The 25,321-nt window shown below is 47.8% G+C and overlaps 1 protein-coding gene across 1 annotated transcript in view; it reads right to left on the bottom strand.

Annotated features, from left to right (window-relative positions):
• The window catches only part of THEM6 (thioesterase superfamily member 6), a 49,033-nt gene extending 26,389 nt beyond the window's left edge, over positions 1 to 22,644 (bottom strand). The window contains exon 1 of the mRNA XM_078686660.1: positions 22,057 to 22,644. Within this exon, the coding sequence (XP_078542786.1) occupies positions 22,057 to 22,557 (501 nt within the window). The 5' untranslated portion in view covers positions 22,558 to 22,644. The remainder of the gene's footprint in view (positions 1 to 22,056) is intronic.
• Positions 22,645 to 25,321: the final 2,677 nt, after the last annotated feature.

Below are 25,321 nucleotides of genomic sequence, written 5' to 3' on the forward strand. Positions count from 1 at the left end.
GCAAGTCCCTGTAATGACTTGCGATGTAAATGCATAGCGCACTAACAACGCGGTCCTTGTAACGACTGCGTTGTAATAGTACTGCGATGTAATAACAGCTTTGTAGACGCGGTTTCCACTCCTGACACATCTTATTACTGAACCGTTGACACTAACCACAAATCATCTGTAGCATCAGCAGAGTGGAGCAACTCCATACAATGGAAATCTGTTCATGTGTCCACTACTGTCCTGTTGAGTGCCTCTAGAGGGAGTATGTGATATCTAGTTTGTTTTGTTATTACAGGTTGAACCTGTCTTTTAGTTTGAATTTTGGGAGGAATGTCGTGTCCTGCTGGACACGTAATTAGGTAGCCCCTCCCTTGAGGCAGTGCCAACACGCACATCCATCCAACACAAGGGTCACCAGTCAGGTGAAACTGCTAATAATAAAAGGGGCGTGCGCACGTGTTCTGGGCCTGTTACCTACCTACACTAGTATGCGTGCCGTCCTACCATGTGGGCCCAGGGCCCAAGACACAACAATTGTAGGTGCACTGACCATTTGAGATTGAACACACTCTTTATAGGAGTTACTGCATTTAATAAAAATCAGATGTGCAGTGCCAATGTACACCCCCTAAACATGGCCATTTTCATCAAACCTTTGGCCATATTTCCTTAAGTGTGACTAATAGTTGCTGTCCTTCATTTCTGACTGTTAAGAGAACGGTTTGCAATAACTTAATGTCCAAAGATAAAGCATATTTCTCAGTAATATGCATATTCATAGTGTACATTTTGGTTATTTAAGTTGCAAACTGTCACCTTTGTTGCTTAAAAGCCACTCTCTTATCCTTTGGCCCCCATATTGCTTGAATGAAATCCTGCTGCCCCCGGTCAGAGCTTGCTTCACATTGTGGGTTCCTCACTATGCACTCTGCTTCCATGAAGCATTATACTCAGAGCTCCACTCTCCAAGGAATTGGTTGGGGCAAAATCTCAGAGCATATATACATTCGCCTTCTGTACAATTGTAAAATTCAATGGGAAAATATCTGCTGCTGTGTACTCAAACTAAACATACTGACTGAGGCCTCTCCAACCTGATCCGACATCAACAAGCACACGTTGAAACTAACAGACAACTCCTTCTTGCCAGAGGGCTTGTTCTTTGTTAGGCCTTCACTTTGATTTTAGATGCAACATCACAACCATTTTTAAAGTACACAAAACATCAATCGAAAACCGCTCAGAACATATCTGGAGATGCTATGTCTCCTGCCAGTCCATCCCACTCCACCTCACAGGCAGACTACAAAGTTCAATCCATCCAATAGCAAACAGGCAGAGAAATATGGGGACTGTAGAACATGGGGAGAAGTGAATAGCTACTTGCAAACGTCTCCAAACTGAATGATCCTTGAGCTTGGATCACTTTAACGTAAATGGGGGTGTTAAAAGTGACTCAAGCTGTAGTGTGTGAAGGGTCGTGGTTAGAAACGGGTAGCGTGGTGCAGAGCGGGTGGGCCAAACTCCAGAGGAAATGTGTAAAGCAAACTGTTGATTGCTAACATCGTTGCGCCAGCGCTTGGTTGTTAACGCACATTGCTGCAAGCGTTTTTTAACTTTGCTGATGTTTTTTAAAAATTGTTGTTCTCTTGCCACATTGCACGCTGACTCCCTGGTCCACCGCAGCAATTCATGCTGTTTGTAGTGGAGGGAGGAAAAGCGTCCCTACTTCCTGGTTGCTCCACGCCGGGCGGCCATCTTTGGAGGGTGACGCTCTAGTCTCCACCTTCCCCCAATCTACTTATTCCCCTGTCCTCTCGCGCAGCGGGAGCGCCATAGACGCGCCAAAGAGAAGCCAGTCTGCGCCAGTCTGCGTCCAGACGCTCTCAGCCCTCAGACCGTGCCGGCACTATGGTAGGAAACCGCCTCTCATATAGCGCTTCCTCCCTGCACGCTCTACGACCTACCCCCAACTCACTTTGCCTACATTCGGTCTCCCCTATTAATACGATGGCCCGTTGTAAAACATGTGACTGGGGAATGTATACCCCTATTATAGGGGAACATTCCTCCATGCATAAATGGAGAATGTTCCTTCTCAATTGTCGGTCTCTGTCGAAACATTATACCGAACTGGCCATGCTCATAGAGGAGCTCAAACCTGAAGCCCTCTTCTTAACAGAGACATGGCTTCAGTTAGAGACCGATCCTGCAACAGTATGGGCCACCCCCCAAGGCTACACTCTTAAGCGATTGGATCGTCAGACAGGTAGAGGTGGAGGGCTGGCTATCATCTATAGTGACAACTACAGATGACGCACCACCCCCTCCACAACACCAGGTTGCGAGAGCCTACACTTCACTCTCGAATACTCCTCTACCACCACCACCTTTCCTGGGGTTCTAGCCTATCGACCACCTGGTACTCTTGGTAACTTCGTCACTAATATAACAGATATAGCCGCCAACTTAGTACTTACTTTGGCAAATTTTACCTTGCTGGGCGACCTAAATTTACATTTAGATGATCCATCTGACTCAGCAGCCAACAGTCTTCGTTTGAACCTCCAGGCTATCGACCTGTGTCAGAAAGGTTTCCACTTGACGCACACTAAGGGACATCTTCTAGATCACATCTATAGTAATCTAGACAACCTCACTGTCAAGGTACCCATACCACTGCCCTAGACCGACCATTTTTTAATACCCTTTGCATGGTCCACAAGCACTCGTCCCACCTTACAAAACCATAATAAACGCTGGGGAAGGGAATGGGTCTCGCTCCCGTTCCCCAAGTGGACATTGGCTCTCAACGAACATCTCCCTCTGAAGGTGACTAATCCCAACACAGCCACTGTCAATTTTGGCAATTGGATTTCTAGTACTCTCCATCAAGTTCTCCCGAAGGAATCCTTGCACTTGATAAAAAGATCTAAAGTCGCCCCCTGGTACTCCCCTGCCCTCAGAACCATGAAGCAATCCTGCCGTAAATTAAAGAGAGCATGGAGACATGATCACTCACTCTCTAAGAAAGCAGAGTACAGAACCGCAATAAAGCTCTACAAAAATGAGATGAAATCTGCACAAGCTCAATTTAATGATTCCAAAATCAACTTAGCTGCAAATTCCCCTAAAGAAATTTTTAAAATAGCCAAATCTTTAATTTCTCCCCCCGCTGAGCGTCTGTCATCGGAGGGCGCGCAATCCCATTGTAATAACCTGGCCACCTACTTCTCTCAGAAGATTCAGACTATTTATTCCTTATTCACCAGTGGTAATGATGATATGGAACCCACCAACACAATTGAGCCTGACCTTCTTGCCCCCTGTTCGCTGGACAAATTCCCTCTTCTAGACTCCACCACATTAGACAAAATGATTTCCAAAGTCACTTCGGGATCTCCCAATGACACTGCACCTCCGCAGATTCTTATCAAGGTCATGGATGCCATTCACCCAGTCATCCTGGATGTTCATCATCACCAATTCCGTCCCAGCCCCTTGGAAATGTGCAATGGTCAAGGCCCTACTAAAAAAGCCTACTTTGGACCAGAACAACCTGGCCAACTTCCGCCCAATCTCTTTACTTCCTTGGATGAGCAAACTGCTTGAGAGGCACGTTAACATCATATTAGTAGACTACTTGGAATCTAATGGTCTGCTATGTGCCTCTCAGACAGGGTTCCACCCTCAGCACGGAACCGAAACTGCCCTTCTAGCAGTGACGGAAGAAACTAGAGCTGTGCTGGACCGGGGAGGAAAAGCAGCCATTATATTACTCGATCTCAGTGCCGCGTTCGACACGGTTAACCATGCCACTTTATTACATCTTCTAAAGGGCATGGGCGTGTCGGGCGCGGCACTGGAATGGCTGTCCTCCTTCCTGGATGAGCGATTCTTCCAGGTGTTCGAGGACGAGGTAGTCTCCCCCAAGCATCCTCTTAGCTGTGGGGTTCCTCAGGGCTCCTCCCTGAGCCCCACACTTTTCAATGTCTATATGCAACCTCTGGCAGAGATATTCCATCCCTTCGGTGTGCGTATTGTCACCTACGCGGTCTCTCTTGACCACACGGAGGGATCATCCAACACCCTGGGTCCCTGTCTAGAGGCTGTTGCCAAGTGGATGCAACTCTCCTGTCTCAAACTTAACGGAGAGAAGACGGAGATTATGCTACTGGGTAACCCTCCTCTGACTCCCCTAGCCTCCATCTGGCCCACATGTCTCGGCGTTCCCCCCCCCCCAAAACAGCAGATAAAGAGCCTTGGTATTTGGCTTGATAAAGCGCTAGACTTTTCGGTCCAAGCCACCAAAACTGCCTCCACGTGTGTAGGGCTAATGAAAATGGTCCGCAAAGTACTCCCTCTGCTTCCTTTCCAGGCGAGGAGAGTCATGGTTCAGGCCCTGATACTCTCCCGCCTGGATTATGGAAATGCTTTATATCTAGGAGCCCCGGCAGTAGTGACCCACAGGCTTCAAGTCACGCAAAACTGTGCCGCCCGATTACTGTTCAACTTCCCCCGTTGGCAGTCAGCCAAGAAAGCCCTAAAAGACCTTCATTGGCTTCCAGTGGCTGCGAGAGCACAGTTCAAGGCCATGTGCATTGTGCACAAATCTTTCCACCGAACAGGCCCTGCCATCCTACGCCCCCTCCAGAGCCCTTCGTTCTGGGTCACTGCACCTAGCGACCATAAATAAAATCAACAAAGCCCGGTGAGGCGGTCGTTCCTTCTCTCACACGGCTGTGAGGCTTTGGAACTCTCTTCCCTTGGCTCTCAGAGAGAACGCCAACCGGATGGCATTCAGGAAAGCGCTGAAAACTCATCTGTACGCAAAGGCGTGTTAATCCTCCCGGTAGCTCACAACAGTAATTAGTCTAAAGCGCTGCGAGGCCTCCGGGTAGTTTAAGCGCTATATAAATATAATTTTTCATTTCATTTCATCTGCGCAGCACTCACAGGCGACACACCAGGCACACTACAAAAAGAGGTTGCATGAAAAATAACTTGTGTATTATACCAAACAGTAGGATGCAATCACAGTTGTAAACATGGCGGCAACTGGCACCAGGTAGCCATTTACAAAGGGGGATTATTTACAGGGCAGGGCCAATCGGCAGCTGCCAGAATCATCACCAGGCATAAACAGGGTAAATGAAAGTCAGTAGTAACATAGGTGTAACATATTAGAATGGCCCATCATACGTGACCTTAGGCCTGGGACACATTAGTAGGCAGCATAAAACGTCATCAGGCCTGAACCTAGGACATCACAGACATCCATTAGGTCAGGCATTAGGCCTACGCACATTAGCATAGGGCATCCTCATCCACATAACAGCCTGAGCAACCCCGTGGGCATGGCATTAGCATAAACAACACCTTATGAACTTGCAGGAGGCCTAAACCACCCTAGAAGGCGGCATCTCGTTAGCATGAAACCATGAGGCATAACATTAGGCGTACAACCCTCCTTGGCATAAATGCGTGAACATGGGGCACCTAAACAACACTTTATGCATCACATTGGGCATCCTTAGTGCATAAACTGCACATCCGCCTTGCAAACCTGAGGGGAAAAACATTAGACATCAACCATGAGCATTGGCCTCAACATGCAGCAATGCAATCAGCATGAAAGTGTTAGCATTGGCACATTAGCATAAATGCACTAGGATCACCACATTAGCATAAAGGCACTAGGCATGAAAACCCATTATGCCTAGCATCAGGCATAACATCTTTGGCGTCGCAGCGCATAGGGAGCCTAGGGAGCCCCCTCCTGGGGCCCTCAGATTACCAATGCCCCCAACGTCACAATGGCCCACTGTCCTGCAGGGCCGTTGAGTGCAGTAAAGTCTGTCCTGGGGACAAGGGGCCCCCTCGTTCGGGACACTACAAATGGAAAGTGCCCCCTAAAGCCCCACTCTTGGACTCTAAATGGCCCACGTTTCAGCTGCCCGCGCCTGCGGTACAGCTGTGATGGCAAACATGGGGGAAGGCACTCCCAGAGCCTCGAGGGGCCTTAGGCACTGACCCCGTGCCTCGACCAAACCCCCTTGGCCCGACACGCAGCCCGACTCACTGGGACTCTTCTTCTCGCTGCAGGCTGGACGGCAGGCGCAAGGCTTCCCTCTTCCACACGGGGGCCCCACCAGCAGCAGCGTCTTCCTGGACTTCACCTGGGCCCCCCTGGGACCCGGGACTTGAATGGGGAGCTCGTGATGCTCCGGCTCAGCCGGCCTGGCCCAAAAGGAGGAGCGGGGGCCTGTGTTCCCCCCACTTCTCTCGGGCGATCCTCTTCCTGTGCACACATGCTGCGGCGGTGATCCTGGGCACCCGCTTCTGGTGCGCCTGGACTCGGGCCGGCGGCGGTGAGTCCCAGCAGTTCCTCCGTTCTGCAATGAGGGGTAGGCTCCCTACGAAGTTAAAGCACACAGGCGGGGTGGGCTCCTGCTTCCATGGGCAATAAACCTGCGGGGTGGGCAACCGCTGGGTTTCTTATTAGGCTGGAATGACGGGGTAGGCACCCGCTGTGAAAAAAAATAAAGTGCAGATGCAGGGTGAGCACCTGCTGTAAAAACGCAGTATAAATGCGGCAGAAACACGGGGTGGGCTCCCGCTGTTTCCAACTCACCCAAAGGGCGGCAATAAAGTGGGGTGGACACCCGCGAGGGTGGCAAAACACAGGGTAGGCTTCCACGGCCCTTCCAAATGAGCAGCTCTCCCAGGCAGCACCACAAGGCAGCACACACGCGGGGTAATTGAAATATAGCACTTTGGCCACACAGCGCCGCAGGCATCAGCTCCTCTTCCCCTGGCACTTTGAATATAGCGCTCCCAAGGAGATATGGACCTCACAAGTCCAGGGCCCCACAGAAAAAGGTAGCGCCACACTCCTCACCTCCTGGGCAGTAAAGATCAAGCGCTCTTCTTCACTGCAATGACATACAGCCCTCCCGAGGCGCCAGGCAGCAAGGCACAGTCACTGGAAATATCGCGCTCTCGCAGCACAGCGCTGCAGGTGTCAGCTCCTCACCTCCTGGGCAGTAAGATGCAGTGTTCTTCTTCTTCAGGCGCTACCCAGCAGGCAGCGCTCACGAGGTGCTAGGTAGGAGAGCATCAGGCATTACTGGGCAAGATCAGCGGTCAGTGGGCACTCATCAGTACAGGGCCGCAGTTCCTAGGAACAGTCATCCCCCATAAAGTGGCACTCCTTCTGGGTCAGCAGTCTTCACTCCACTAGGAGGGCTTTCCCAACCCTGTGGACAGCAGAGGGGTACAGTTGGGCACAGGGGCCCGCACACAGGCCCATGCGGCGGTACCTCCTGGAAAGTGTGTCCCCTCTCATTCAGGTTCACGCTCAGTCTGAGCACATGGCATCCCAGCTCCGCTATTTATACACCCCACCTACCAGAAAGGGCTAGAACCTTCTAGAAGGCTCCTGGCAGTCCAAGTCCCAACTGTCACTGTGGGGGAGGTGTAGGGCACCCTGTCACTTCAAACACTAAACCGCCAACCCACCTCAGGCAGGCGGCACAAGCAGAGAGAAATGGCGTCCACTTTAAAAGTGACATTTTACAAAGGTGCATTTCTACAACGGTGGAAATAAAGGTGCGTACACCATTGCACAACATTTATTAGTTTCAGTTCAGACACACCTTGTCAGTAAAAAGCGAAACATTTTAGGACAATAAGGGCCAAGTCCAACAGTCGTTATAAACGAAAAATCTGTAAAGAAAGCAGCTGACACTTAAATATGTGTGTAAAGAAAAATGCAGTCTCAAGAGGTAACATGGTTTCATGCCTCGTGCTTTTATAAGTATTAGAAATACACCCTTTGGTGTTCCAAAGAGAATCACAGCATTGTCAACAGCAAGAACAAGTGTAGTATCTTGTCCATGCTGTTTGCGCATTGACACTCTGTGATGTCAAAGCCTGCACTGATGCTTCGGCTCGCGCATGTGACACGCAGGGAGATAAATCGGTTAGGTTTTGACAGTTGAAATCTGTGGAGCTATGCGACACCGCGCTGTTTTCATGTCTGCGGGATTAGCGCTATTCTTCTTGGAATAAACATTATTGAACATTCATCACCCGGAGTCATTTCTACAATAAGCTTCAGCAGGGGGCGTATCAGTGTCCTGAATATTGTTGTACCTTGATTTCTCTTTTCCCTGCTGCTCAGCCAGTATGAATGATGTGGAATGTTAGAATGTTGATGAGTCAGCAGAATGCTGGTGTGCCTGGTGTGTGAGAGAGACAGTTGGACTTGGACACTATGGGCTGAGCAGCTAGGATGCTGCTCATGGTGGGCCTTGAATTATCTTAACTACCATCTTGCATCTAAGCTTAAATAAACCTCTATTTGAATTATACCTCATGGCTACGTATTCATCCTTGTAACATTGGCGACGATCTGGAGAAAACGCCCCGCGTGTACTGGTTCCTAGTTTACCTGAGGTGAAGAAATTTCAATTGAAAACTACACTACTTGAATTGGAAACTACTGGAACTAAAGCAACTTGAAAAGTAAGAAATTCAACGCCTCTCTAGACCCACCAGTGTCCTCTACCATCTGGACAGCCTGCCCTGGGCGTTTAACCTTCCTTGCATCCATCTTGTGAACATCATTCTAGTGTCCACAATGATCAACATTGAATATATAGGTGTGCGGTGCATTGTGACAGTCAGAGCAGCACCCTGCGGTGAGCAACCAGCAGCTTCTCCTGTCTCAACAAGATTTACATCAAAACAGGGACCTTACCCTTTTGAGCATTCAACTGTCTAGTCCTTCATTACTTTTGTTCATATTCAACTTCGCCGTATTGTTTTTGCTTTGAACCTGGGTGCATCAGTTGCGCTCACCGTGAAGCCAGCCATGTCCGGTATTTGGTCAAATGAGCAGCCCACCACGAGTCTCAACTCAGCATCACATGTGGGATATAATTGTAAACTCTTATAAGCTTACCGTTTTTGTTCCCACTCTTCAATTCTTCATCAATGACATTGTTGTGTGCCATCATTTATAGCATTTGTTTTTTTAATTGCTGCCATTTATTATTGCATGTTATTCTTACATTACCACCTTGTATGCCATGTTCCAATTGGGTGTGGTTTTGACAATATTTGTTCTCGAGTTACACAACCACGCTGCTGCTGGGTATTTTGCAGACTTAACTTTTATTTTGGTTGCTGCCTGTCTTGCAAACTCAGTATGTGCTGCCATGTTGTGATATGTTTTGTTTGCTCTGATGTTATCAGTATTTACTAGCTCATCTGTATTGTATGATGCTTGAGAATGTGTTCAGTGTGTTTTTTTCATTTACCCTGATTTTATAGGGAGTGTGGTTTTTCGCTCTTTAAACATGGGTCATGTACCCTTTAATTGTGTACCTTTGTGCAATGGAACGTGTACCCTATACTTTTGTGCCTTTGTGCGATGGGTCGTGTAGCCTATACTTTGGTGCCTTTGTGCAATGGGTTGTGTACCCTATACTTTTGTGCTATGGGTCGAGTACCCTATACTTTAGTGCTTTTGTGCAATGGGTTGTATACCCTATACTTTTATGCCTTTGTGCGTTGGGTTGTGTGCCCTACACAAGGACCTGCACACCGCCAAAACCAACCTCCACGAGGGAATGAAGGCCGTCGCCGACTGGATGAGCAAATGCCTTCTGAAGCTAAACTCGGACAAGATGGAGGTACTCATCCTTGGACCTACCCCCTCAGCCTGGGACGACTCCTGGTGGCCGACCACACTGGGAACAGCACCAACACCCACCGACCATGTACGCAACATAAGATTCATCCTCGACTCCTCCCTCTCCATGTCCAAACAGGTCAACGCCGTCTCCTCCTCCTGCTACAACACCCTCCGCAGGATCTACAAGTGGATCCCGACCGAAACAAGAAGAACGGTAACACAGGCCCTCGTCAGCAGCAGACTGGACTACGGCAACGCACTCTACGCAGGAAACCCAGCCAAACACCTACGTCGACTACAACGCTTCCAAAACACCTCCGCCTGACTGATCATCAACATCCCCCGCTGCAGCCACATTACCCCCACCTGAGAGCCCTACACTGGCTCCCCGTCGACAAGAGGATCACCTTCAAGCTCCTGTCCCACGCACACAAAGTACTCCACAACGCCAGACCAGCCTACCTGAACAGCAGACTCCGCTTCTACACCCCCACCCGCCAGCTCTGCTCCGCCAGCCTCGCCCTCGCCGCTGTCCCTCGCATCCAACGAACAACCTCCGGCGGCAGATCCTTCTCCTACCTCGCCGCCAAGACCTGGAACACTCTCCCCACCCACCTACAACAGACCCAAGACCTACTCGCCTTCAGAAGACTCCTCAAGACCTGGCTCTTCGAGCACTAGTGGCACCTCCTCCCCTCAGCGCCTTGAGACCCTCACGGGTAAGTAGCGCGCTTTACAAGTACTCACCTAGGAATTTGTTCACGTCTTGTTTCCTCTTACTTTTATTAACCTATGGTTGAGCATGTGTGGTGTACAGAAGGGGGTGAGTGGTGAGGAACACATATCTTGTTAATGCCCTTCATTCTCCCAGTCCTGCACAGCTTTACCACGAAAATGTGTATAGACGGGGGTGAGTGTCTACGGATTTACATCTCTTTGATATCCCCCATTCTCCCAGTCCTGTACAATATTACCATTGCGAAATGTCTTCAGAATTGGTAGTGTGTAGAAGGGGACGAGTCGTTAGGTATTTACACGTCCTTAGTGTCCTCCATTCTCCCAGCCCTGCACAATGTTACTACTGTGGAATTTCTAGGTTTAGTAATATATTGTTGGGAAGTGTACAATTCTCCCATTCTTCGTTCTTTTACTCTTGTAATTTTTCATTTGTCTTTGCAGATTTCTTTCATACTTCTTTCTGCACTTCTTGTACATTTGAGGTCATCATTTGCTCCTTGTTTGTTTCTCCTCCATGCTGTAAATCTATCTATTGGATCTTTATTTAGTTATCTCCATGTGTACATTGCATATTTCTCTGGCATTGTACTTTTATGGTGCAATTTTGTAACCTTCTTTATTTAATGTGTTTCCAAGGGAAGGGGATGTGTTGTACCATGATTTCTCTTTTCCCTGCTGCTCAGCCAGTATGAATGTGATGTGGATGTGGATGTGGAATGTTAGAATGTTGACGAGTGAGCAGAATGCTGGAGTGCCTGGTTGTGTGAGAGAGAGACAGTTGGAGACTGTGGGCTGAGCAGCTAGGATGCTGCTCCTGCTAGGGCCTTGAATTATCGTAACTACCATCTTGCATCCAAGCTTAAATAAACCTCTACTTGAATTATACCTCATGGCTACGTATTCATCCTTGTAACAAATATCAATGCGCGCGTCTGATTGGGTACTTTTGATCTTCATTATAATGACTATGCTAATAAGATTCCTCAGCGAGTTGAAGTGCTTGTGTGTAATCCATCAGTGAAAGGAGTAAATCTGAGGTATTAGACCGGTTTAGGGGTTGAGGTTGCTTGCCTCTGATGTTCAGGGGCCTGTCCTACTAGGGCTCTGCAAACTCGACCAAGGACAACCCTTTCTGTACCTGATCCCCAGGATAGCGAGGACGAGCTGTCACATGCTTTTCAGGGAGAAGGTGTGGGGTGCTCACACTTAGAGTGCATCAACCAATCAACCCACCCAATAAAGAAAAGTTCCACACAGTGTTTTTGTTCGCAAGAAAGAAAGTACCGCAGGCACACAGCAGCAATGAATACTGCACACTATAATAGTCATAACAATGTAATGTCTCTGGACGCCATATTTGGTTGGCACTGCACCCACCCTGTTTTCTCTCTGTCACCAGTCTTCCAGCCTCTCTACTCTGGTTCTGAATTCACCCCTTCTTTGCAAGGTTTACTCAGGGGTAGCATGAATAAGGCCCATGTGCAGTACAATCCCCCTTAGCTCGCATGTGTGCGGTCTTAAACCTTTTAGACTTATTCCTTCATGGGAAGATCAAGTCCTCTCAGGGTTGCTTCAGGACTATCTGGAACCCAGGCAAGACACCCACATGTGCCCCTAAAGCCCCTAAATTAGCTCACAAGAACAAAATGTGAGACCAGTGGCCTACTTTTGGTTGAGTTTCTTTGGCACAATCTGAAGGGGTAGAGGGGGAAGGGAATGGGCGAGGCAGCCCCCCACTCAAACAGTATTCAAACAGTCAATGCCTCACCCAACTGTCAACATCCATATATAACGTAGACCGGGTAGAGATATAACTTTTCAATACTACCTGGAATATGTCCAATACCATAAATCCAAGGGTCTGGATGTATTCTATACCAATATAAAATCACACAGGACCAGATCATTCACCCAAAGAAAAGTGTGAGAGATAGAGAGAGTACCTCACGGTAGAACAACCCGAGGGGGTTCCCGGTATACCCGCTTCTCATCATTGGCGACTCTCTCTATTATGAAAAGACAAACGTGCACTCAACAGAAAAGTAGTGCGGACGTGAGAATAGTGAAGGAAAAACACAAATAGTGACCAACGTATCAAAACACTGATACCTGTTAAGAGTGTCCAAAGACACGCAACAGAACCCCAAACAAACCACACCAAAAAAACGAATAAATTGTGTAGTGGTGCTTTGCTTGCTGATACCGTTTTATTCTGATGCAGCGAAGCACTACTAGTTAAAAATGGTTACTTATATACCATCAGAATTTATCTCCTCAAGCCGACATGTTTCATCGCTCCTTCTTGTGGCGATTTCATCAGGGCATATGAGGGGTTTTCTATTCTCAATCTTTTCACGTTATACTGGACCTGTGTGATAAGTAAAACAGAAAAACGCTCAAGGCGTCATTCAGACACCTCAACAAAGAGGCATTACCAGTGCAGCGTATATGGGCACACAGTTTAAGGCTAATTTACCTGGAGTGCACTATGTCAGCACATACCAGCGTCACTCCTCAGGACACCGTGCCAAATGTTCACGTGTCCGTAACCGTGACCCGAGCAAATCAGTCACCTGTTCAAGTTAAAACAGTTTCAGAATCACCACGATTGTTAAGAGTACAGTCACTCCATTACACACAACCGGAATCGATGTCCATTCATATGATGACCAGCGCCCCCCACCTTCAATACTATTTCTGTGATGCCTGGCGATAAGATATTGTAAGGCGCCAAAAATACCCACCAACGTTATTCGTCATATTAACATACAGACCAAGCGTTTGTATATATCACATACTGCATATATTGTTTCGAGTTTCCCCGTGTTTAAATCTGCCTAGCGTGGTATGTGAATATCCACACCTGCACTCCATGTTATTATGGCGTTGTAAATGCGCAGCGATACCAAATTTAAACTTGTGCAGTTCCAACCGCATATATTCACTCAATCACAATCACAACCACACTCTTACTAAAGCCGCGTCCCTCCGGCGCTTCCGACGGTCCACACACACAGGCTGTGTGTTGGACAGGAAGTAACCCGGGGGAGCGGAGCCCCGCCCCTCACGCTGCGTGTGGCGGCCATCTTGGGACGGGTTCTAGTCCTTCCCTGTGACTCCAGCGCTCGCTATTCCTTATTACCCGGCATAGACTAAGTTAGCCCAGTTTCCTATTTTCGAAATGAAAACCGCTCTAAACAGGGATCCGGGACCAGCTGCAATTTGCCACTGCCGGATATTAAGGCCACCAGATACCAAAACAGTTTTTACTAAAATTGCTAATCATACGCTGCGTATAGGCTGGCTATGTGAAAACATTAGTGCAGAGGAAGTGCCAGTGTATATGTATGCCCCACACGCTGCGTTGGCTGGCTATGTGAAAACACTGGTACAGGGAATATGCCAGTGTATATGTATGCACCACTGGGAGAAGATCGAGAGCATCGATGGGGAACCACTGATGCCAGGGGGGGGAAAAAGAGAGGAGTCAAAGGGCTGAATATCCGATGCTAGATGTCCAGTGTGCAATACCTCAGGAAGGAAGAATGAATGTTAACTGGGGACTCCAGAATGGAACGAGAGGCGTGTGACAGAGCCCTGTCAACGCCTACTAACTTTGTTCCACTCAATGTTTTCGTTGAGTCCCTCACGGTCCGCCCTTTCCAAATATATCCATTTCGCCTCCTTTTTTGCCAGGATATTCTCCAGGTTGTGTGAGTCGCCCACCACTTTTTCAAGGACGGTCCACTTCAGCTCCCTAGGGTCATGTCCTGATGTATTAAAATGTTGTACCAACCGCGTGGTCAATTTCTTTGCACGGATGGTGCTCAGATGTTCCTGCACACGTATTTTTATTTTGCGGGTAGTCAGGCCAATATAGTATAGACCGCAACTGCACATCAGTCTATAGATAACGTGTGTCGTGTTGCAGTTGCTAAAATCGGTTGAGAAACCAAGTCCTGCCACCACGTAAACTAACAGTCTTAGTGGCTTCTGTGAGCCCACAGACAGAACAACTCCCACATGGATAATTTACAGCAGGTATGGTGCTGGTATTGACAGTACTCCGATTCCGTGTGTGGACCAATTTATCCCGTAGATTCGGGGCTCTTTTAAAGGCAAAACGCGGAGTTGGCATCTTACTCTCCCCTGTATCAAGGATAGACCAATTTTTCCTTATGATCTGCCTGATTTTACTTGACAAGGGATCAAAGGTAGTCACTACTGGCAAGCACACTTGTTTCTCTTTTACATTGCGCTCCAGTAGTGCTTCTCTCGGGGTGTTCAAAGCCCTCTTACGTGCATGTCTAATGACTTTGGCTGGATAGTCCCGCTGTTGCAGCTTAGTAACAAGTTCAGAGGACTGCTCTAGAAAGGTTTCAGTGGATGAACAGTTCCAGCAATATCGCAGAAATTGTCCAACCGGGAGATTATCCCGTAACGACCTCGGATGGAACGAATGGTAATGGAGGAGGGAGTTCCTGTCTGTAGCCTTGTGGTGTACGCTGGTTGGCAACTTGAAGTCAGTCGCAGTAATATCTACGTCGAGATACACCGCAGAGACATTACTGATAGACCAGGTGAACCGGAGGCTCGGGTCCACTTGATTCAGCCATTGTAAGAATGTATTGAGCCGGTCCTCTGTACCTGTCCAGATACAGAGGACGTCGTCAATGTAACGTCTCCACAGAGAAATGTTTTCTCTGTAAGGATTGGACTCATGGAGGACACCCGATACAGGTCCACATTTGTCAGCACTCACCAATCATTTTGCAGTCACGGTAGCCTGGATGGAGCAGCACAATGTAACCCGTGCAGTCAGTAGCAAGAAGATCGGCATGCTGAGATGCAGACACTACCAGATAGTAGGAAGGTGCAGTTGTAGCCCATGCCTGGGCTAACTGGGCGGCAGGTGTAGCCCCCAGTTGGGCCCTTAGCAGATTCGGCCCCTGGGCCATTCAGCAATATTTCAGATGCAGCCCCACATGGGCCACTCCGCAATATAGCAGATGAAGCTCTGCAAGGGCCATTCACAGATACGCACTCACAGACCCGGGGGGAAGAGGTGAGGGAATGGGGGAGGGGGTAGGAGGCCCACTGGTACCAAGGTGCTCCTGGATTGCTCCTGATTAGTCATGCTTCTTCTGGGTGTCGCACAATCACCAGGGAAATCTTTCCACCTGAAAGACAAGGCAGATTCCTTCAGTCTAAGCAGGCAGGCTTCTACGAGCTTTAGGGCACATGCACAGCTCTTCTAGAAAGAGAACCAGACTTCAGGTGATATCCCCTCAACACAGTGAAAATGGCACCAACCATGGTTGCAGAGCAGTCCTCTGAGCACTTTGAGGAGCACTCCCTTCCTAGGCCATAGAGGACTTGGAATTGGAACAAATTAGGGTAGTTTGGATACCACTTTTATACACCACTAGCAAATAGGAGACGTGTATGCACTGCCTCAAACGGTATAACCAGGTTGGTGTTTCTCCTATTTCCAGTGTCCATTTCAGGTTATTCTCGAGAAACAGCCTGTGTGTAGAGTGATGTCCCTCACAGCACAGTTATCTCCATTCTGCAATAACAACAACTGAGGCTCAAAATGGAGTGATGTCTGCCGGCTGCCAATCTGCAGTTAGGCAGACCGGCAGACCAATCAGGGGTCAGCCCCTGAGAGCTGGAGGGCGGAGGCAGGAGCCCGCGCTTCCCTCCCCCTACTTAATCAGACGTGTTGGCCGAGGTGCAGCGGGCGCGTCAATGGCGCGCCGAAGGTGCGCCTAAGGTAAGCCCGTCTGGGCCCGTCCGCGACCGGCCGGGACCCGGGCCCACACCCCCTGCCGGTCTCAACCAGTGTGCTTCCCCCTCTATTCACTACACCCGAGGTGAGTTACTGGCCTATGCAAGCAATGCAGATAATGTTGGTAGGGCTTGTTTTCACGCAGAACCTGGGCTATCTTATGGCCCCTTTCCTGCCTCGCGTGTCATTGGTGTAGCATGGTTTCTCTCCCATCGGGCCTTCACTCGACTTATATTTTTCATAATGCGAATCTCAGCTGCCTATACTTTAATGCTAGATCCCTACCCAGACACGCTCTGGACGTTTGGGATTTACGTACCTCTAAATCCCCAGACCTGGTTTTTATTACCGAAACCTGGCTGTCTGATAATAACACCCCGACCTAGCAAACGCCCTCCCCTGTAATTACAAGATCATTACACAAGAGAGATCTGTTAAAAGAGGAGGGGGCGTAGCTGTGATATTCAGGCAGCACTTGACATGTCAGGTGGAACCAATAGTCTCTTACAGTGAACATCAGACCCTAGCCTTCAGAGCATGCCATGAGGGCTCTACCATACTAGCAGGAGCCGTAGTTTACAATCCCCCTGGACTACAAACCAATTTTGGCGCTAAACTACTCAATCAGCTGTTACCTCTCTGCCTAAAATTTAAGAACTACCTTATTGTTGGCGATTTTAATATCCATTTTGAGAAAATAAACACTCTGGCTACCTCCCAATTAAAAGACGATATGGAGACATTAAATCTCAGACAGTGGGTAGTAGGCCCTACTCATATAGCGGGCCACACATTGGACCTACTTTTTACCAACATAGAGTCAACTCATATATCTGAGGTCCAGCCCTTATCGTGGTCGGATCATTTTCTTATTTCTTTCTCATTTGACCTCCCTCATAAAACTAAGAAACTAAGTATCACTCACAGAACATCTAAACGAGCATGGAGACTAATTGAGGAACCTAACTTTGCCAAACACTTCCAGGAGGCCAAACCTGAATTCCTGCCAGACTCTTCCGTCTGTACAGATGTCGCATCTTTAGATGCAGGCATTCTGCAAACCCTAGATAAGTTAGCCCCAATGCGCATATCCAGGATAAAGGCTCCAACGGAGAAATGGTATACTCCTCATTTAAAAAATCTTAAAAGAGAATGCCAAAGGCTTGAACACCTTTGAAGACAGTCCAAGGACCATGTTGCTAAATTAAACTATGTCCAGAACCGAAAACAATACAACCTGGCCATCAAACATGCTATGAAGGATCATTTTACTCAACGTATCCAAGAGAATAGTAATTCTGCGAAAGAACTGTTTAAGATAGTGAAGGAACTGAGCAAACCCACCAGACAAACACCCCCACGACTGAAGCTTGCAATCGCATCAGCACCTTCTTTTCGGAAAAAATTAAGAAAATCTATTCAACCTTTTCTCCTCAGCCTGTTAATAGTTATTTTGACAAACCCTTTGATAGTCTGCCAGACACGGAAACCTCAGCAGTTATGTCTGCTGGGGGCATTGCACCCCGTCTGGCTGACTTTGAACTACTATCAGCTGAAGATGTTCGAATAGCCATGCTATCAGTTAAATCTGGCTCCCCTTTGGACCCCTGCCCCCATTTTGTGTTTTCTAAGATTGCATCTACAATCTGCCCTTTAATTACACAACTTTTTAACAAATCGCTCAGTACTGCTACCTTCCCCGATGCCTGGAAGCATGCTGCTGTGATTCCTCTCTTGAAGAAAGCTGGATCCGATATTTTCAATCCAGAGAACTACAGACCCATTTCTCAGCTCCCTTATCTTTCTACGGTCCTGGAGAAATTGGTCAATGCCCAGCTGACAAAATACCTGGAAGATAATCTTCTCTTGGATCCCTCCCAGACGGGCTTTAGAGCCAGCAATAGCACCGAGGCAACGTTGCTGGCAGTGTCGGACAGTATCAGATCCTCCACTGATCAAGAAGGAGCGGTGGCACTGATACTGCTTGACCTGTCAGCGGCGTTTGACACGGTGTCCCACCACTGTCTGTAGGATATACTTCGGCAGAAAGGAGTCCAATCTAACGCCTTGAAATGGCTTTACTCTTTTTTGAGTAATCGCACCCAGGCGGTCCATATGGGTCAGTTCCAATCTAGGCCCACTTCCATCGACTGCGGAGTACCCCAGGGCGCCTCGCTGAGCCCCACTCTTTTCAATGTATATATGTCATCTTTAGCCGACATTGGAAGGAAGTGGGGCATCGGCATTTGCTCATATGCGGATGACACGCAGTTGACCGTGGCCCTGAATGAGAAGCCGGATATTATCAAGACCAAACTCCATGGCTGTCTTTCAGAAATGGCCCAATGGATGCATGCCCACTGTTTAAAACTGAATGCGGGGAAGTCCGAGATCCTTTTATTTGGTGGTGCCAAGCGAGTGTGGGACATCTCATGGTGGCCGCCCTTGTTGGGTTCAGCCCCTATTCCTAAACAACATGCTAGAAACTTGGGGATTATCATGGATGATGAATTATCCATGAAAGATCATGTGCGATCCCTCTGTGGCAAGGGCTTTGCCACTTTGAAACTATTAGCCAGGCTTTTTCCCAGGATACCCCTGGACTGTAGACGTTCAGTAACACAGGCCCTATTGGTTAGCCGCCTGGACTATGGGAATGCGCTATTTGTGGGGATGAATGAACATCTATTCTCTCGACTACAGGTACTGCAGAACTCGGCTGCGAGACTTATTTGCGACAAGGGCAGGCTAGACTCGGCATCGGAATGTCTGAATACTCTTCATTGGTTTCCAATGCGTCAGAGGGCTGCTTTCAAACTACTTTGCCATGCCCATAGGGTCCTGCATAGGACGGGCCCCACCATTCTCTCAGGGAAGATTGAATTCTACGTCCCCACCAGGAACCTACGATCAGCTCAATAAGCATCAGCTAGGATGAAACGCATTTATAAAGCTAGAACAGGTGGCCGCTGCTTCTCTTATCTGGCTGCCAGGAGGTGGAATGAGCTTCCAGATGACCTCAGACACCACAAATTATCTCTTGTTTCGGAAAAAGCTGAAAACCCACCTCTTTCATATTTATTGTTAGGTCCTATTGCCTCAGTCCTCAGTAGTGTCCGCTTGGTATAAGCGCCGTGATATCCCTCGGGATGAGTGCTGCGCTCTACAAAAACCACAAATAAATAAATAAATAAATAAATAAATAAATAAATGTTTCTGCACTTAGCTGTCCTCAGCCCAACTGAAGGAGTAATCAGGGAAAGACAAGAGGGTAGACCTCACCTAAAGGTTTCCTCACCTTTCACATAACAGTCTGTAGTCCCAGCCCTCACTCCTACCATCCATATAAAGGCAGTGCTCAGGGAGACTAATCAGCAGATTATTGCCAACCAAAAGGGCCACATACAATATCTAAAGGAGCACTGCCTCCACTTCCCTAATTTCAGTGTCTAAGACTCCACACTTCAGCTACAGAAATGTGAGCAATACCCAGCCACTGTGAGAGAGCAATGTCCTCACCCTCCATCTTCTGCAAGGTGAAGCCAGATCCGTACAAAAAAGGATCCCACTGGTAACCTGGTCTCCATTACTCTGGCTCACTCGTATACAGCATATTAGTAGCACATGGGCTGCACACGCTAATATGCTTCACACACACACTCAGGGTGTTAGTGCAAAGGACTTGGCAAGTGAATAGAAGCAGAACTGTACACATGTGCACCACAAGTATGCAGCTATCACCGCTCTACAAACTAAACACAATACCAGTGACAATTGGCCTCTGTCACAGATGAGGGCAAGCTTGGTGTGGCCCTCCAGGTCATAGGGCAAGTAAAGAAACTCTCATAACCCAGGGCAGGCATAGGTCATTGTGCACATGCTAGATTAGTTTGTTGTTAATTTGTTTAATGTTTCATATAGCACGAACCAGACCCCAGGGCGTATCAGAGCGCTTTACATTTAGGGTTGTTGCGTTACAAGTTCCATCAGTTACAGGAGCATAGTAAAGTACAGTAACAAAAACAATGTTGCGAGAGTCCGTAGGAGGGAGGGAGATGAGGAAGTAGCCAAAAGCAGGGAGACAAGGAGGAACTGTGTCCAATGTCCGGCTGGGTAGGTGACGGTCGAGGGGGAAACCAGGGCCAATCCCCTCTACAGCTGTCTAGCAGCTCCACCGGGCATCAGCGATGTTGCTCAGGTCTCAGCGTTCAGGAAAAAAACTGTTTAGACTCAAACGTATCAGAGCGCTTTACATGAATTTCCACAGTGTTTCAAAATCACATCAGTTACACGTTACCTCAGTTGCAGGAAGCATATAAAGATAATTGAGGACGAGGTCAAAGGAGCGTAGAAGGGTAAGAGGGTAGGGGGGGAGATACGACGGAGAGACGAAGGGAAAAGTCTGCCCATGGTACAGCTGGGTAGGTGACAGGCCGAGGGGGAAGTCCACAACTCATCTCCTCTTTAGCTATCAAGTAGCTCCACCGGGCATCAGCCAAAAAACTAGGTCTCCACTGTTGGATGAAAGTTCAACATGGTCGGATTAAGGTCAGGTCGAAGTCCGGTTTATGTCCCAGAGTAGTAGCACAACGTGGTAGGGACTACTATGCCAGCTATCTTGAGGTCAGGCAAGGGAATTCTGACATTGGTGTTACATTCGGCCGGTCCCAATGTTACCTTTTGCTCGAAGGGGGGTGTTTGTTTAGCAATGTGGCAGCTAGAGGCCTGAGCCAGTGACCGCTCGCCTCCCAAGGAGGAGGAGAGTATAGCAACAAGGCTCCCCCTTTTAGGCCGCCATTTTATGATCACATGGGGCACCTCCTATATCCCTCTCACTCTTCTCAAAGATAAATTAGTCTCAATAAAATGAGGACAAGTCTTAAGGAGCTGTTGGATGTCAGACGCCACTGACAAAATAAAGTCAGGATAACAGATAAATGCAGTCTGGCACAAGGGGCAGGGCAACATGCCAGCTTCCCGTGCATAGGATAATCCTGTACCAACACAAAGTTAGCCAAAGCAACGTTTTTTTCTTTCTAAGTACAATAGCATGAGCACCACTATGATATTTACATTATAAACTATCAGTGTAAACAAAGTTTCACACAGCATTTGCATTTTCTTTTAACATACAGACAGGTTTGTAATGGCCGTTTTAGCGGCAGTTTCCTGAGTATTCATCTGAGATTTAGATACAAACGTAATTTCCAAGTTTCAATGTCGGCAGATAGGGCCATTAGGCTACATCTCCTACAGCAAAAACAAATGCAACACACAATTGTTCCATTTTAGTGTAAAACATCACTTCATAAACACCAAAGGACAACATACACGTTTTCCAATAACTCCTCTGCAAACAAGCATTTGAATGCAAAAGGTCTTGCATTACTGAAAGTTTGAGCTATTGACGTGGCATTATTATTATCAGCAATGCCAATAGCTTTAACTCACTAATGCGAGAACTATTGCATTATAAATGCTTGTTCCGTTTATTTTTCTCTATTTCTTGCTTTCTTTAATTTGTTAATCTTTTGAACATTTTTGCTTTCTCTACTTCTCTTTTTGATCATTCTATCTTAATTGCGCGGTTTCCATTTTACCCTATATTTTCTTTTTACCCAAGTTGTTCCCTTTCTTCATATTCGTTCCATCTCCATTTAATTTTCCTACTTTCTCTTTCATCCTTTCTGTTTCATTTTCTTTTCTCTTTTACTCATTTGGTTGGGAAAAAACATTATCATTTACAACGCCAGAACCTTTAATTCTCACAAAAGTGAGATCAATTTGCAGTGCAAATGCTTATTATGCTACTGAAGCCGAGCTTCATTCTTACCTTGCGTTTGCACACGTGCTGTACTATCTTCTCCGGAGAGCCGTCCAGAATGTGCTGGCGGCTGAGCACTACAGCGCACACACGGCCGTCCTTGGGACTCACGAATCGCTGCTCCACGAAGAAGGCGCGCTCGTCCCAGCAGAGCAAGCGCGTGCGCACCTCGAAAGGTTCGAACACTCGCAGGGAGCGTCGGAAGCGCGTGGCGCACGAGGCCATGACTATGCCGGCGCCCAGCGCGTGCAGCGCCCCGAAAATTCCGCAGCGCGTGAAGTGCGAGAAGCGCGCGAAGTCCGCCTCGCGCAGGTAGCGGCTGTTGTTCATATGCAGCAGGAAGTCTAGGTCCGTCAGCATCACCCGGCCATGCACTGTCTGCTCCTGCAGCAGGTCCCGCACCACAGGCTGAAGCCGGGCTCTAAGCACAGAAAATGGGGTCCGTAGCCAAGACCAGCCGTCCAGCAGGCAGAAGAAGCCGGCCAAGCAGAAGCCCACAATTAACCACATGCTTCGTCCTGCACAGACGTTTCCTGCCTGCCGCCAGTGATCACCTTTGACAGCTGGGTATCACTATCTTGCTGAAAAAAGAAGCACAACTTGCTGTAGAAAGAACCCGAATTCAAATACAACCCTCAAAAGGACGAGGGCATATTTATCTTTCAAATTTTCATGGCGAGAAATATAATCAAAGTGCTGGAAAGAAATATTCAGTAAACTCACAAAAGGAGGTTGGAGGGGATGCGGGAGAGGAGATGGGGTGGGGGCGGGAATCTACGGGCGGGCGTTTCAGCTGAAAAGGGTCTCGGCCACTGGAAGCTGTTCCATGACAGCCTGTGCATTTATGTCTCGTCTTTTAGGTAGCCAAAGCTGTCTGGCTGTGAAAGACGTATTGTTTCCCCCCCAAAATTTACAGCATCGCTTCCAAGGTTTCAGATTGTGTATGTGTGACATATTCATAAATTCAGTGTAGTTATGAGTGACATTCAACGGTTATGAGTGACACTTTCTCGTGAGCAAAATCAGACAATAAACATAGCTGCCAAGGTTTCAGATTGCTTGTGTGTGACATTTTCATAATTTCAGTGTAATTATGAGTGACATTCAACGGTTATGAGTGACACTTTCTCGTGAGCAAAATCAGACAATAAACATAGCTGCCAAGGTTTCAGATTGCTTGTGTGTGACATTTTCATAATTTCAGTGTAATTATGAGTGGCATTCAACGGTTATGAGTGACACTTTCTCGTGAGCAAAATCAGACAATAAACATAGCTGCCAAGGTTTCAGATTGCTTGTGTGTGACATTTTCATAATTTCAGTGTAATTATGAGTGACATTCAACGGTTATGAGTGACACTTTCTCGTGAGCAAAATCAGACAATAAACATAGCTGCCAAGGTTTCAGATTGCTGTGTGTGACATTTTCATAATTTCAGTGTAATTATGAGTAAATGTAAATGTGTTTATATAGCACAAATCACTGACACGGTATCTAAGCGCTTGCTTAGGGAACCCGTCCTGGTATGCCCCTGTGAGATACCCCGGCAGGGTATCCACAAGGTGAAAGCCAGCCATCCCGCCGCGAGGGGCCGTAGTGGAGATTAAGCAAGCTATTGCCCAGAGTCGCAGAGTGTGACCCCGTGAGTCAAGTAGGCACCGGAATGAGAATTATCGAGTCCGTGGAATTTTAGAGCCCGAGACCCGCCGAGGCGGGTAAACGAACCCTGGTCCACGGCCGATCTCAGCTTCCGGGTCTGCCACCTCTAACCACTGAGCCACACTTCTCCACCATGAGTGACATTCAACGACTATGAGTGACACTTTCTCGCAAGCAAAATCCAGCAATGAAACAGAGGGAAACATATAAATGTCAGAAATTACTACCGCTTAAGCAACGAGAAACTCTAAGATCTTAAAACTACTGCAAAGCACCAGCAATAGAAAGGCACTGGGACCCGGCTATACCAAACAGGGCACAGGAGACTATAATGCCTGCAAATGAGTATCATGTTCCATAACGCCCCCTCCCTCCCAAAAAAACAGGATTGATCTTTCATGGATGGCCTTAAACAGAACCATGTGCCTCCCTCAGCATGAACTGATCATATTGTGCTGAGAAGCCCCTTCAGGAACCGAGGGAAACGACAATAACAAATGGTGGGCAGGAGCTCTGCTGTCTCACGCAGGCCTCAGACCCGGAAAGCATTGCAGGTGAAATCTATTGCTTCCTCAATAAAGTTTTTTGAGGTGGGGGTGTCGAAGTATGGAGCACAACTTATCCCACAATAAGTGAGACTACTCACGCATCATACAAACATCGTATGAACATCAGGCCCCCCCTCTTTTCTGTAAAGCTCATCTTAGACAGATCGATTTGTTAATGTTATGGAAATGTGCCACATAAATTGTCAGAAAAGTCTTTCTAACAGAAAAACCAATGTGGAAATGTTTGCAATTCTTGCGAAGATGTAAGGTTTTCAAGAGACACAAAGGCTCTGAAAACCCCCTTTATAACTTCGCACAAACCTGCTTGGAACATTATTATCACGCATCCCTGAAAGCTGCCTGCTTAAAACAGGGCAGCAGGCAGCTGCAGCTGATCATCATGCCCGCGCGCTACTAGCGTTAATGTAAAGGATCAGAGACAGAAGTATACCTCCAGCATATAACTTCTGCTCCCACCTCAGACTCCCACCACCCATACATGCAAAATATGAATGGGCCTGAATTCCAGCTCAAGCGCCAGTGAAACCCACAATACGCTCTACAAAGTCCTCGTGCAGATTAAGTGGTTGTTCCATGTGGGATACAGAATTAAATTATAGAAAGCATCAGAGTGAGAGATACCTCACTCAATCCAGACTCTCACTTACTTTAGAAATGCCGACTGCCCGGCACGATTCAGCCGCTCAGGTCCAGCAGTGGCTGGAGTAGTGTGCTCTGGGCTCAGTGGCCTGCCGCGGCCCGTGGGGTTGAGGTCCGGAGAACTTGTACTAACTACAGTGATAAGAGGCGGTGGTCCGAGCTGGTGCGAGCTGCAGAAAACAGGGCTGGCAGCGCTTCGGCCGGCGCCATGATTATTTGCAGCGCCCCGGCCATAACTATTATTATGCACTGCAAACTAGCTAGCTGCGCTGCTTTCTAGCACGTGAAATAAACTCCCCGCGCATGCTTTGGCAGCAGGATATGACGTCTCCTCCCGATGGCGTCATGCTGGTAGTGAGAGCCGCGCGGATTAGAAGTACAAGATACATTATAGCAGTTGAGTGAG

This window comes from Lissotriton helveticus, chromosome 4_1 (assembly GCF_964261635.1).
Source record: "Lissotriton helveticus chromosome 4_1, aLisHel1.1, whole genome shotgun sequence".
In the NCBI taxonomy this organism is placed as follows: domain Eukaryota; kingdom Metazoa; phylum Chordata; class Amphibia; order Caudata; family Salamandridae; genus Lissotriton; species Lissotriton helveticus.